The sequence below is a fragment of the Stenella coeruleoalba genome, assembly GCF_951394435.1.
Source record: "Stenella coeruleoalba genome assembly, chromosome: 10".
NCBI lineage: Eukaryota > Metazoa > Chordata > Mammalia > Artiodactyla > Delphinidae > Stenella > Stenella coeruleoalba.
The window spans coordinates 13,710,256-13,725,841 of NC_137156.1; the positions used below are offsets into that span (position 1 = coordinate 13,710,256).

Sequence of the window (15,586 nt, forward strand, 5' to 3'; positions counted from 1 at the left end):
CCCAGCCCCACATCTTTTGCCTCAGTAGCCTTCATCATAGTTACAATTTTTCATTTATTTGTGTAATTATTTGACCAATAATGTCCGTCTCCTCTACGAAGCTGTAAGCACCCCCAGGGCAGGGACCATGGCTTTTTTGCTTGTCACTACACCTAAAGTGCATGGCCCATCATAGGATATGCAAAAATTACCCACTGAATGAAATAAAGGGTACAGCTGACCCTTGAACAACATGGGTTTGAACTGCGCAGGCCCACGGAGATACAGATTTTTTTCACTGTGATCCATGGTTGGTTGAATCTGTGGATGTGGAATGCAGATATCAGGAACCTACTGTAAAGTTATACTCGGATTTTCGACTGCTTGGAGTGTCAGCACGTGATAAACGCTCAAGACACGTCAGGCGCCATTATTTTTATTACAACACAGGATAATGGGCTATCAACAGACCCGGGTTCAAACCCTGGCCTTTTCATTTACTTAATGGGTGAGTGAGGGAAGGTATTTAAAATGATTGTCCAAGCTACAAGACAGAACGAATAGTTCCCACGGCTTGGTGCCGCTGGGAGCATTAAATAAAATAAGCAGCATTCCTAGACTGTGGTAAGACCCCAACAGAACTCAGCAATACTTATTGTGGTTGTTTTTGTTACCGTTTCCTCCACCACTACCTCAGTTCTGATATAAATGAAGTCACAAGGTAAAAAAAAATTCACATTTAGTAGACTTCTTAACATTAAAATTGTATTTAAATGGGTTCCAACATAAGAGAAATAAAAAACAAGAAATGGTTTTATGCTGAAGAACTATTCAAATGTTCTCTACTTTAAGACCAGACCGTGGTATTCTAACTCTTGGTACCGTTTTTATTAAAGGGTAAGGGGGCAGGTGTAATCTTTAACAACTAACATCACAGTAAACATACTTAGGATAAATAACATCTCTGAAAGGAAAGGCAAGTGCTAACAGTCCAGACACGGGAGTAAGATTTCCCTCTTTGCCAGGTCTGTCCCGCTTTGACGTGCCTCACGACCGCCTCGCCCAGGACCCCGAGGCCTTGACTCTGGGCCCCTCCACCCCCGTTCCCCTTCGTACCTCTCCTCTGCCCACTGGGTCACTTTCTGCTGAGCTGTCTGGCTGCTATAGGCCAGGCGGTCAGGGCCGCTGCTCTGGGGCCGCCTCTCCGGGGACAGCTGCTGGCGGAGCTGCTCCAGTTCGCGCTCGTACATGAGCCGCTGCTCCTCAAGGGCGCTCCTCTTTTCTTCCAGGTACTGTTTCTCCAGGACCTGAACCACATTTTGAACTGGGTCTGGTGAGCCAAGAGACAAGGCGAGGTGCCTTCAGCGGTGGCTACAACAGGGAGGCCGTGGGTGTTCCTGAGGGCGAAAACCATCCCCGCCCCCAGAATCGAGCCTTTCAATGTGCTGCCTGTGAGCAGCCCGAGAGGCCCGGTGGGATGAAATCCTCTCCACTTCCTTTTCCTTAACATTTTAGATCAATGCCCTGGGGGGAAACATTCCCCACGTCTACTATGTGACTTTCTTCAATTTGATGAGCTCGTCCTAATGTTTAGATAGACCACTCAATTGCAAAAAGCAGATGACAGGGGAAAGGGGGTTGGGATTCTATCCACCGAGAAGAAAAACTCAATGAAAGCTAAGACAACTTCAAAGACAGAGCCACATGAGATTTGATTTTTCTGATAGTCACTTTTTAACGCTCTTCTAGCATTGGTTTCAGCACATGGCAAAGGGTCTGTATTTCTGATTTTAGCCACAAATTTATTACTTCTGAATTTCTCTAATGTGAGAGGAAAATTACAGATAACAGCATGTGTTTGAAAACACTGATTGAGTATATGGTCTGGCAATTTCTCAGGTGTTAATAGTCAAGAAAGCAATTCACTTGCAACTATTTCTGATTTTTTGTGTTTGCAGATTGAGAGATCACCAACACACAGGTGGGTGAACAGGTATTAGAAATACTAATGGGTCTTGTTGAAAGGGGCCACGACTGTGACGAGTGGTGGCTGTGGTGTAGGCAGGACTCGGTCCTAACGAGCTCATTGGCTATGGCAGGACATTAGCTTGGTAACAACCAATGGCCTGGATGTAATGGAGAAAGATTAAGGAAGGCACTGACCACATGCACAAAAGAGAAAGTCATGCTGTCTCTAGGGAAACAGTATGTTAGATAATCTGGATGGTAAACAAAGAAATCACCATAATGGTAAATATTTCCCTGAAGTACATGGGACCTAAGAGATGTGTTCGTATTCTCAGACTAGCCTGAGACTCACACACTTGCTTATTATTCAGTGCTGCTCGTATCGTATTTCTATAAATTGACTCTCATTTTAATTTCCAGGATAAGAGAAGGAAATGAAGAGGAATTTTTACATCACCTCATGATAGCTATTGACTGACTTTACCAGAAGACCCTACCAATTTGTGAAATCAGCAGGTAAATTTTAGTAGTTTTCTATATGAGAAGAGGAAAAGAAAATAGCATGTTAGCTTTAAAAACAGGGTTAAATAATACAAAACAGAGTAGAAAGTACTTTTAAAAAATCACTAGATACACAGAGTATAGGTGAGTTGTTTTAAGAAAAATGACAACCACAGCAGCAATAATAATTCTACTGGCTGCTGGCTATATCTCAGGTAGAGGCACTATACGCTTTGCATGCATCATCTCATGAAAACCTTGCAACAAACTTAAGGGTGGATGGCGTTTCCATTTCAAAGACTCAGAAAGGTTAAGTAGCTGACCTAAGATTGCACAACTAATAAGCAACAGAACTGGGTTCTGAACTCAGATCAGAGCTAATTGTCTGGGGTAGGAAATAAACTTAGTAATAAACTGTACTCTTACCTCCAATGTTTTCCTCAGAATTAGTACTCTGTTAAAGAGTAGATTTAAAAAAAAAATACTGTTCTTTGCTGATATAAAATTCTCAAATTCATTATTCTTTCAAAGCTGAATACTTTTCTTCATAGAGTCCTGACACAGAGTCCCTGAAATATGTTAACCTGAAAGGCCAATGGAAAATGGACTCCTAAAAAAAAACCCTTTTACACAAAGGCAGACCATGGGTGGGTAAGACTTTTTCCACAGAGGGAAAACTGACATACTCCAAAGGATTAGAACTTCTAACGTAGCCCTAGAACTTCTGGGGGGGAAAAAAAGAATAATATGGTGATCTTTTTTGAGGGAGTTTAAAGAAATCTTACACGTAAGGGCTAGAGAAGAAAAGTTCTCTTGGAATTAAAAAATATACGTATTTCTCAAACAGTATACATATATTTTTTCTCTATTTAGGCTCTAGGTTTCAAAAAGAAAGGACAGGGTCCTCACCAACCATTTTTAGGGCCCTAACTGAGTGTTTATGAATCTTTTCCAGAGAGAGAAAACTGGGAAACACACCAATTTTTTTATAACATCATATCCTAGGGTTTTTGCTAAAGGACACTGAATAAGATGTTTAATTCTTATTTCTACTTGTTGGTCAGTGGTAAGTAGAAACACACATGACCCCAGATGGCTGAGGCAGGGGGTTCCATGCCAATGCAGAGGTGATGTGACTGAGGCCTTTTTAAACTGCTTTAGCAGCTGCCAGGACACAGCAACCCTACTACTCACCAGGCTTTCTCAGTGGCCACAAATCAACATGCAGATAGGCAAGAGAGAGCAACTCAAAGCATCCCTCCCCAAGCCTGCCACAGACCAGCCCGGGAAGCCTTGCCTGGAGACTCTGGGCCTGGCTATGCTACACACAAACCTGGTAGAGGTACAGGGACTGAGGTTTCCTTTTCTCCTCTGATCCCAACACAAGTCTGGAAACACTCTTCTCTTAGACATATTTGATAACATTTTCTTTTCGAATTAATTAACCTCTTTTAAGCCTTTATCACTATACAACATATTCTTAAAAAGGTCATCCTAATCAGCACGTCACTCTGACTCTATGATATGTCATAGGACAGAAGCCGAAGATGATCTGGTCTGTTCCCAAACAACCAATCCACTTTACGAGAGAATGTTAACAGTTTCCTTTTTCTCCCTATCTTCTTTCTTCCTCTTGTATGAACTGTTTTAAAACTCAGTAAGCCTAGAGCCTCAGGCCAAGAAACCAAAGAGGTAAGTGTTTTAGGACGAGAGAAAGGACCCCCTTTCTTTTGGGCATAGTATCCTCTCTTCTTCCTTAGTTTATTCTCTGCCTGGTATGTAACTACGCAATGAGCTCAAACTTCCTTATCTGTCCCGAGAATGGAAAAGAGAGAGGGTAATGGTGTAGAGGTTGAAGGGAATTTATGTGACCCACAGAATTAGAATTAATTCATATCAAGATGCCCAAGGCACTAAATCAAAGGAAAGTAGATCCTTTGGGGGAAAAAGAGAACCTTTTAATCCCAGATGGAATAAGCTCTATGACCCTTCACCAGCCCCTTAATTGCTCTTTACTTTAGAGCTGCCATTGACTCTGTGAAAACAGTTAAATGTCTGATTCCTATTCTGAAGCCTCAGGAAGAACATATTATGGTCTACAGATACTAGGTTTGCTTTTATTCTTAATTCAAATGAATTGGGAGGCTTCCCTGGTGGCGCAGTGGTTAAGAGTCCGCCTGCTGATGCAGGGGACACGGGTTCGTGCCCCGGTCCGGGAAGATCCCACATGCCGTGGAGCAGCTGGGCCCGTGAGCCATGGTTGCTGAGCCTGCGTGTCCGGAGCCTGTGCTCCGCAACGGGAGAGGCCACAGCAGTGAGAGGCCCGCGTACCGCAAAAAAAAAAAAAAAATGAATTGGGTTTCAGATCATTATTTATTCTAGAGATTTGAAAATCTGTTATTCTAGTCTATTACTGGGATAATGCAGGTGACTATTTACCCAGAAGTACTACGTCCTGAACTGCTGTGCTGTCAACAGAAATAATAGTCGTTAGTATGAGGAGCAATAATACTAGTGACACTTTTGTGCTGTTGGATACACGGGGAAAAGAACAGCCACTGGATTTTAACCACTGGAAGGCAATGGAGTTGGGACATGGGGAGGAAAGGGTCATAATTGCAAAGGGAGCATCCCTCCATCAAGAATTCAGGGCACCTCAGACAGAAAAGGCCAGGCAGAAAACTTCAGCTTCTTCCCCCTCATGTTAGTTAGATCTGGCCAAAGCATGTAGCACAAGCACTGACGAGCAGCACTGCTAAACACCAGCCAAGCTCCCTCATGCTAAAGCCAATCAGTTAACCTTCATCCCAGCGTTTGTGGAGGAGCTCCGTCTGAAACCACATGAGAGGGAAGAGAATCTTCAAATAGGACCACCAAGGGGATGACCACCAGGCAGACAGGCTCATGACCGGGAAGCCACCTAGCAGTAGAGGTGAAGGGCGTGAACTCTGTCCGGCCACCAGCATTTCAGCATCATAACAGAGCACATCTGTGTGCCCCACAGCGGAGCTCCATTTAGCAGTGGGATTGAGTAAAGCATAAGGATGGGGAAACATTACTTTTAAATGGATAAAATCAACACTGGAGAGCAAGGCCTGATCTGGAACACAAACGGATACTCATGTTAACACCATGAGCCAGACCACTGATGATGAACTGCTGTGGCTAAGAAAGCTTGGAGAAATTAACAAATGAGTATTTAGTGAGCGCTAAATACTCACTGGTTATTGAGGGGGGGTCATAGATATATAAATATTTATATAAATATATTTTTATATATATAAATATTTAGATATATGTTAAGACGGTAGCAATTGGAGAAAATTAGAAATCTGTGATGTGGGATGATACACGATTAAATGGATACCACCTGGACATGCCACAGAGTTAGAGCACAGAGATGTCTAGAATTCTGTAACCTCATCTGAAGAAATCATCTCTCTTCTGATGGGCATTCCTCCACCTGGAGTTTGGAGCTGCACCCTCCTGTCACACCCTGCATCCACGTGGGCTTTCAAAAAATCACTCCCAGGAGAGACCTGTTGCTCAGCCATGTTATTAAATAACCCATTAATGTGATTCTGATGTCTGAGCATCACTCTGGAATGTCTGTCGAGATTCCTCCCAACTTGGTAAGCAAGTAACAGAGTGGGATGAGGTTTGAGTTCCAACTGTGGTCTTCCCTGTGCTGTGCTGTCAAAAGCCCCAGTGGCTAATGTTAATCCCTAATCTTAATGATGTTCTTTTTCGTTGTTATTCTATACTCTTCAGAGTAATACATTACACTTGTTTTTCCATCTGGCCTTTTCTTCATACTTCATTTTTATAATTAAAAAGAGGGGACTTTGAAGCTAAAAATCCAGAGACAGAGATAAATAAAAAGGTCAAAATCTTTATTCCTGCAACAGAATCCCCAACTTGATACACCAGAGATCAGACTGACAATTCTCTAGCCATGCTCAAATTCTCCTCAGGTTTATTCAAAGAGTAGAGTAAGAAAGTAAATGCCTAAGGGTCTTACCATTACTATTCAGCGTTTTCATGATAACTTCCATCTGTGCAAATTCATAGTTATAGTCTGGTTCCGAGGAAGCCTCACTGGCTGCATCCAGGTCATGCTCTGGGGGGCCCGTTTCTTTTTCAAAGTCTTTCAACCAATCTCGCCGTTTCCTCTTAGGTAAATTAATTCTGTGGGGTTTTTCACCATTAGAGAAAATCAACGTGTTTTACACTCAGATAAGAGAAAAGGTGTATGAGTGAACATACTAGTGAACACAAGCTGTTACCTGAAGAAGTGGTTATTTCCCCACAGGATTCTGTCCCCGTGCCACAGCTGGGTGGTGCTGCACACGAGGGTGCCGTTTACACAGGACCTGAAGGAACACCAGGGGGGCTACATCAGCTGGATGGTAAAGAGCAATAAACCTAGACCCAGGAGCCAAAGAGATAACTGGGGGAACTTTCTCTTAATAGGCATATTCGACTAATATCTAAAGAAGGAATAACAGAATTGTAAACACTACCAAAATACACGATCTAGGCAAAAATGATCAAGGGATGCTGATATCCTTCAAAGACAGACAACTGGACATGATGTGCTCCTGACGGAGATGGGCAACAATGCCTATGGAACATTCTTGTCCATATTTGAGTTGAACCTGATCAAGCCTCTATATCTAAAACCAATTTAGGAAATAGAGAGGGCAGTGGAAGATGTTAAATGACGCCATGGGATGCAATGAGCAAAATGCTGACTATGGGAAGCAACTAGGTGTCTGCAGCAAATAAAATGCAAGGAAAAAAAAGTGGGGGAGCAAAGGAGGGGGACCCATGGGCTAAAAGAGTCCCAAGGGACATAACAATCAATGAGAATGGTTAAATCTTATTTGGATCCTGATTTCACGAAACAACTGAAAAAGAACCTTTATAAGACAACTAGGGAAATTTGAACACCGCCTCAGTGTATGATTAGTAAGGAATTATTGTTTATTATTTTAGGTGCGATGGTACGGAAGCTGTGTTTAAGGATACTGGTCTTTTAGAGATACAAGTGGAGATATTTATGGATGCAAAGTTACAATATCTGGAATATGTTTAAAATAACCCAGAGGGGAGGGAGGAGGTGATGTGGAGAACATACAAATAAAAGATAAAACTGTCTAAGAGCTGTCATTTTTGAAGCTGGATGATGGCTGTACGGAGGCTTGTTATACCATTCTTTCTACTCTTCTGTTTGAAATTTCCCATAATAAAAACTCAGGGAAAACATAAAAAGAATACCAGGTTTAAATCCTAAACAGCTACCAACCAAATGGTAAAATCAATCAAGGGGAGGGAGGTGAGGGGATGGGTGAAAAAGTTTAAGAGGGATTAAGAGGTACAAACTCCCAGTTATAGTGACATATAGTAACTACAGTGGTGACCATTATGTAATATCAATATGCTGTATACCTGAAACTAATATAATACTGTAAGTCAGTTACACTTCAATAAAAACAAACAATTAGAGGTGGGGAAGAAAATTCTGATAGTCTTTGTTATACTGTATATATTATACCATAATGATGTACATTGTGTCTGTGGGTTTATGTTGGTCTATGTATCCTGGACTTGCCTGAAACAAATCTTGAAGAAGCAACTGTCCAGCGGACGTTTGCAGGTGGTCTTTCAACAGTGCAGCTTTCCTCACATTGTAACTTTGCTACAGCTTACTGGATATCAAGGGGCTGTGAAGTCAGTAGCCTAAATAAGTCACTATAAAAGATTTTGTAGGATTTGCTGCTTATTAGAAGATCTCAACAATCGATCCTTTGATACAGTTAAAGCACTGTCACTGTGAGTTTTTTTAGGGGGAAAGGAAAAGTCCTCCAGAAATTTTAGCATGCACAATTTTAGTCTTCTCATAAATGTTTCCTTTACCTAAAAAAGAGATTTTGCTGGCATTTAAAAACAATACTCCCTAACATCATACAGAAAAATAAAGTCAAAATGGATTAAAGGCCTAAATGTCAGGCCAGACACTATAAAACTCTTAGAGGAAAACACAGGCAGGACACTCTATGACATAAATCACAGCAAGATCCTTTCTGACCCACCTCCTAGAGAAATGGAAATAAAAACAAAAATCAACAAATGGGACCTAATGAAACTTAAAAGCTTTTGCACAGCAAAGGAAACCATAAACAAGACGAAAAGACAACCCTCAGAATGGGAGAAAATATTTGCAAATGAAGCAACTGACAAGGGATTAATTCCAAAATTTACAAGCAGCTCAGGCAGCTCATAACAAAAAAACAAACAACCCAATTCAAAAATGGGCAGAAGACCTAAATAGACATTTCTCCAAAGAAGATATACAGATTGCCAACAAACACACGAAAGAAGGCTCCATATCATTAATCATTAGAGAAATGCAAATCAAAACCACAATGAGGTATCATCTCACACCAGTCAGAATGGCCATCATCAGAAAATCTACAAACAATAAATGCTGGAGAGGGTGTGGAGAAAAGGGAACCCTCTTACACTGTTGGTGGGAATGTAAAGTGATGCAGCCAGTATGGAGGTTCCTTAAAAAACTAAAAATAGAACGACCATAGGACCCAGCAATCCTACTACTGGGCATATACCCTGAGAAAACCATAATTCAAAGAGTCATGTACCACAATGTTCACTGCAGCTCTATTTACAATAGCCAGGACATGGAAGCAACCTAAGTGTCCACTGACAGATGAATGGATAAAGAAGATGTGGCACATATATACAACGGAATATTACTCAGCAATAAAAAGAAACGAAATTGAGTTATTTGTAGTGAGATGGATGGACCTAGAGACTGTCATACAGAGTGAAGTAAGTCAGAAAGAGAAAAACAAATACCATATGCTAACACATATATATGGAATCTAAAAAAAAGTGCTTCTGAAGAACCTAGGGGCAGGACAGGAATAAAGACGCAGACATAGAGAATGGACTTGAGGACACGTGGAGGGGGAAGGGTAAACTGGGAAGAAGTGAGAGAGTGGCATGGACATATATACACTACCAAACGTAAAATAGATAGCTAGTGGGAAGCAGCCGCATAGCACAGGGAGATCAGCTTCGTGCTTTGTGTCCACCTACAGGGGTGGGATAAGGAGGGTGGGAGGGAGATGCAAGAGGGAGGAGATATGGGGATATATGTATACGTATAGCTGATCCACTTTTTGTACAGCAGAAACTAACACACCAGTGTAAAGCAAATATATTCCAATAAAGATGTTAAAAAAATTTTTAAATAAAAACAAAACAATAAAAGCAAAACAACACATTAGGGGGATAGTTAATCAATTAATTAAAGTTTAATTTGCTATAAGGGCTGTCAAGTGAAGTTTGATGGAGAAAAATAATGAGTATCATTTTGAGTTTTAATTTTTCCGTAAGTTACTTTTCTCATATACTCTCATTATCTGGCTCCTAATCTTTAGGGGGACTTTTAAGCTCAAAGTTATGGAATAAGGAAAATTCACAGATGAAAATAATCACTCTTCTGTAGTAATATTTCAAGTCTGGTGGCTAAGTTATTATTGATAAAAAATACCCTGGAAATACCATCTTAAATGTTTTTAATCTGTCGTACACAAACACGGTAAAGCTTTGGTGTGTATGTTTTACACTAACATGCTCCCTTTATTCTTCAAAATGACTCTCAACATTGTGACTCAAGTTTCAAAAGTCTGTTTCCCATTTATTTGGAAATATGAACTGATTTATTCATCTGCAAAAATGGAAAATGAGATCAGAATATATATGTATATGTACATCTATTGTGAAAATTAATAAAAGGAAACCTCAACTAAAGTTGGAGTCAAGAGGCCTGAAAAGGGAACTCTCATACCCCAACACTCATCGTCAATTATCCCAAAAAGGAAGATGTCAGTTACCCCAACAGGAAGAGACCTACCTTGCACCCCCAACAGGACGTGCAACTACTTTACTACCCCAGCAGGAGGAAGGAAGACTTCCTCTGTGCCCAGCAACAAGCCCAGCCAATTAAAAAACACCACAGCTCAGTTAATGAGAAACTGTTGTCACCTAACTTTTACTTTCCTCCAATGAACTTTCATTTTTGTTCCCTGCTGATGACTTCCTTTCCTTGTCCCACCTTCCCTACTATAAAAGCCTTCCATGTTGTGTAACCCCTGATGAGATGCTGCCCAATTCACAAATCATTTAATACAATTACATCTTCAAATTTACTCAAAATTTGTTTGTTAACACTATACATATATAAATATGTACATACATACATACTTTTGCCAAAAAGATGAGTTTTTAAAAAAAGTTTTATAGAATACTTATCTCTTCTACCTAAAACACATTCAATAGTCAGTTTTTTTTTGTTTTTATTTTCATTTTGGATGATCTGTCCATTGGTGTAAGTGAGGTGTTAAAGTCCCCCACTATTATTGTGTTACTGTTGATTTCCTCTTTATAGCTGTTAGCAGTTGCCTTATGTATTGAGGTGCTCCTATGTTGGGTGCATATATATTTATAATTGTTATATCTTCTTCTTGGATTGATCCCTTGATCATTATGTAGTTCCTTCCTTGTCTCTTGTAACATTCTTTATTTTAAAGTCTATTTTATCCGATATGAGTATTTCTACTCCAGCTTTCTTTTGATTTCCATTTGCATGGAATATCTTTTTCCATCCCCTCACTTTCAGTGTGTATGTGTCCTCAGGTCTGAAGTGGGTCTCTTGTAGACAGCATATAGATGGGTCTTGTTTTTGTATCCATTCAGCAAGCCTCTGTCTTTTGGTTGGAGCATTTAATCCATTTAAGGTAATTATCAATATATATGTTCCCATGACCATTTTCTTAATTGTTTTGGGTTTGTTTTTGTAGGTCCTTTACTTCTCTTGTGTTTCCCACTTAGAGGAGTTCCTTTAGCATTTGTTGTAGAGCTGGTTTGGTGGTGCTGAATTCTCTTAGCTTTTGCTTGTCTGTAAAGCTTTTGATTTCTCCATTGAATCTGAATGAGATCCTTGCTGGGTAGAGTAATCTTGGTTGTAGGTTCTTCCCTTTCATCACTTTAAGTATATCATGCCACTCCCTTCTGGCTTGTAGAGTTTCTGCTGAGAAATCAGCTGTTAACCTTATGGGAGTTCCCTTGTATGTTATTTGTCAGTTTTCCCTTGCTGCTTTCAATAATTTTTCTTTGTCTTTAATTTTTGCCAATTTGATTACTATGTGTCTTGGCATGTTTCTCCTTGGGTTTATCCTGTATGGGACTTGCTGCGCCTCCTGGACTTGGGTGGCTATTTCCTTTCCCATGTTAGGGAAGTTTTCGACTATAATCTCTTCAAATATTTTCTCGGGTCCTTTCTCTCTCTCTCTTCTCCTTCTGGGACCCCTATAATGTGAATGTTGTTGCATTTAATATCGTCCCACAGGTCTCTTAGGCTGTCTTCATTTCTTTTCATTCTCTTTTCTTTATTCTGTTCCACAGCAGTGAATTCCACCATTCTGTCTTCCAGGTCACTTATCCGTTCTTCTGCCTCAGTTATTCTGCTATTGATTCCTTCTAGTGTAGTTTTCATTTCACTTATTGTATTGTTCATCTCTGTTTGTTTGTTCTTTAATTCTTCTAGGTCTTTGTTAAACATTTCTTGCATCTTCTCGATCTTTGCCTCCATTCTTTTTCCGAGGTCCTGGATCATCTTCACTATCATTATTCTGAATTCTTTTTCTGGAAGGTTGCCTATCTCCACTTCATTTAGTTGTTTTTCTGGGGTTTTATCTTGTTCCTTGATCTGGTTCATAGCCCTCTGCCTTTTCATCTTGTCTATCTTTCTGTGAATGTGGTTTTTGTTCCATAGGCTGCAGGATTGTAGTTCTTCTTGCTTCTGCTATCTGCCCTCTCAAGAGTCAGTTTTTAAGAAATATATTTCCCCATTGTTTATTAAGGCATCTAAAAAGCCCTCCGGAAATTCTAGGAAAAGCAGTATGATCAAGAGTAGAAATGTGTCACTCAGTGTCCTTTATTATTTTAAACTCTGAATTGTAATTTTAAAAATTCAGTTCCTCATTCTCACTGGCCATATGTTAATTCTCAAGAACACTATCTCAACAGTGGCTACCAAAATGGTCTTAGCAGATATAGAACTTTTCCACTATCTCAGAAAGTTCTATTGAGCAGCGTTATTCTAAAATGAAACTAAAAATAATTCCAGAGCAAATCAGAGAGAAATGTAATAAGCTTCATCTCTCTTACTTACTGATTACTTTTGTGATCATCTGTATCTTTAGAGGACCCCTATCTAGGTGCTTACACACACACACACACACACACACCTGAACATACATATGAACATATCACTTTGCCGTTTATAGTACACTCTTATTACAATAATATAAAAAAGAAAAAGTTATGGAAACTGCCTGGTTTGGTAACATACCCAAGCCAAGAAATTAGCATTAAAAAGTCATTTCTACTTGAACACATGCCTGGGGTACTTGGAAGAAGCAAATATAAAATCTCTTTGCAGGAATTTATGTAGCCTCACTCAAGCCACAAGACTCCTACAGATAAACCGCTGAAGAGGAGCACATCTAAAAAATCATGAACTGCTTTAGGAAGCAAAGTTATCAGCAGATACAACAAATAGTTGGATTGAAGCCCCAGCAACTTCAGAGAACAGAATTTCCAAATAAAGGCAATAAAATAAGTAAAAATAAAATTATTAAAGCATACAATGGAGTAAAAACAAGCCTCTACCAATAGAGACCAGGCATGTCTAAAAAAGGACTTCCTAAACTTCTACAAATGAAAAACAGAGACACTGAAATTAAAACTCAGTAGAATGTGGTTAAGCAGCAGGTAAATCATGACAAGAGAGAACTGGTGGACTTGAGGACAGATCTGAGGAAATACTGACTATCCCTTCACGCCATGCCCCTCTTTTGCTGTGTCTCCAATCCCATTTCGATCTGCACAACCAAGATTCGGCCTGCTTCCTCACCTCCTATTCTTTTTTCTTTGCATTTTTTTCTTCCATACCCACAACTGCATGGTACTTAAACATTCCATGGTTGTCAATGTCTTCCTAACTGCTATGTCCGATAGAAGCTCTTTAGCTTCTACTTTGACCTCTTTCTTAAATATTCTCTTCCCTTAGATTCCATCACTGTATCCTGCTGTTGCCTCTGTGCCTCTCTGACTCCCTTGTCTCACCCTACTTCATGGTTTATCTTCAGACCATCCCATAAACATTGGTTTAACCCTTCCACTATTCACTCTAGACCCACTTTCAAGACAGGCAACACTGATTATGCCCAGTCTGTATCTTTAGGGTAGTTTTCCTGCCCTAAATCCAATGTGCAACTGGAAATATTCACATTGATATCCCAAGGACACCTCAAACTCAAAGTATTCCAAAGTGAACTCATTACCACTCATTGCTTATCATCCTCCAAACCTGTTCTTCCTCTTGTATTTCTTATTTTGATTTAGTAGTGCCACTGTTTATCTCGTCTCCTAAGACAGAAATCTAATATTGCTCACTTCTTTTCTTTTACTGAGTTCCCATCCTGTCCCCAAGCACATCGCTTAAACGTCGCTGACTCTCAAGTAATTCTGAAATACATTTTGTTCTTCACTTCTTTTGCTACTGCTGTGTTCCCACAACAATATCGTAATAATATCCTAACAGTTCTCCCTACCTCCAGTCCTTCAAACCCCACACACTTTTATAGTGACCAGATTTGCAGGTTATAAAGATCACTTTAGAAGGAGCACTTATTTTCCTGTATAATAACAATTGTTTCTATATATTCTCCTCCACCAGGCTTTGAGTTACTATACTTGGGCATTCCCAGTACAGAGCCTAGAGGAAGTATACTGAATGAATGAACCACTGCCCTGAGGTTATAGGAAAGGAGGAGATTGGACAGGGTGGGGAAGGACGAAAAGTAGGATAAAAAGACATGGAAGTAAAATCAGGTATGAGGAAATCTACCGAATAAAATCATTTTCAGATGTAGTGTTAAAAGAGAATATGATCAAATTATCATGCTGTGTGTGTGTGTGTGTGTGTGTGTGTGTGTGTGTGTGTGTGGCGTCTGTGTGTGTATACACACATAATTCTGTCAATTTAAAAAAATGTAAAAATAATCCAGAGCTTCTAATAGGGGGATACAGCATGAAGCTAAAATCTATTTGAACTTGGAATAAGTAAAAATTAAGGAATGGTATCATTTCACCATTAAATATCTTAACAATCTATCACTATAACAGAAGGCCTACAAAATTCATGAATCATGTATGCTACTATTGCTAGTCTCCGTTTTTCATCACTTAGAAATGTATATGGGTGATATTAACAGAATAATTTGAAATGAATATAGTTTTCTTCATAAAAATGTGTGTTCTGAATCATGTGAGTTAAGGAATACTGTTTTAGGACTTCATTTTACACGTGATTATAAAATAATTCAAGACATCATTTAGTAGAAATTAAAAAGTAAATATATTATCCTGTCAATTCTCAAATTTTTACGTATTATAGCCTAGTTTAGGAATTTTTCATATAATGGAGTTATCTGATTAACTGCTTTTCATACAATGCATTACACTCGGTAATAACAAATAACTTTATTCAATAGTTATGTGTGTCAGGCACTGAGCCAAGTGATTTATATGTTTTGTCTACTATTAGCCTCATTTATCATATGAGGGAATTGCAGATTAGATAAAAGAAGTATCTTATCTGAGATCACCCAGCCCTCAAGGCAGAATCAGCCACCCTGAAGCTGGTGCTCGAAATCTTGCTTACACAGCTCTCTACAAGCAGAAAGCAAAAGCCAGTGTAGCCTTAACTCTGATATAACTAAGCAAACAGACAGAAAGGGTCAGTCTACTCCTAAAAACAAGGCACTTGAGCTATGTTAAGGAGCTGCTCCTTACCTTTAAGGGACATTTCTTACCTTGCATTTTCTTTTGGAGTGAGGGTGACCTCTCCATCAGAAGCAATATCAATCTCACAGTGCTCAGGCTGAATTCCTATCCCAAAGAGCTGGATGTCCTGAGAGGTATCTGCACCTACCCTGGTATGGTCCTGGCAACAGATCATTAAAGAAAGAAAAACCTACCCTTA

The 15,586-nt window shown here is 39.7% G+C and overlaps 1 protein-coding gene across 5 annotated transcripts in view; it reads right to left on the reverse strand.

Moving 5' to 3' along the window:
- KIF13A (kinesin family member 13A) overlaps positions 1-15,586 on the reverse strand; it is a 218,361-nt gene that overhangs the window by 40,501 nt on the left and 162,274 nt on the right. For all 5 annotated transcript variants that reach the window (XM_079935515.1, XM_079935517.1, XM_079935514.1 and 2 more), the window contains exons 14-17: positions 15,417-15,547; positions 6,735-6,821; positions 6,470-6,636; positions 1,096-1,309 (exon numbers count right to left, since the gene is read on the reverse strand). In XM_079935515.1, the coding sequence (XP_079791641.1) occupies positions 1,096-1,309; positions 6,470-6,636; positions 6,735-6,821; positions 15,417-15,547 (599 nt within the window). The remainder of the gene's footprint in view (positions 1-1,095; positions 1,310-6,469; positions 6,637-6,734; positions 6,822-15,416; positions 15,548-15,586) is intronic.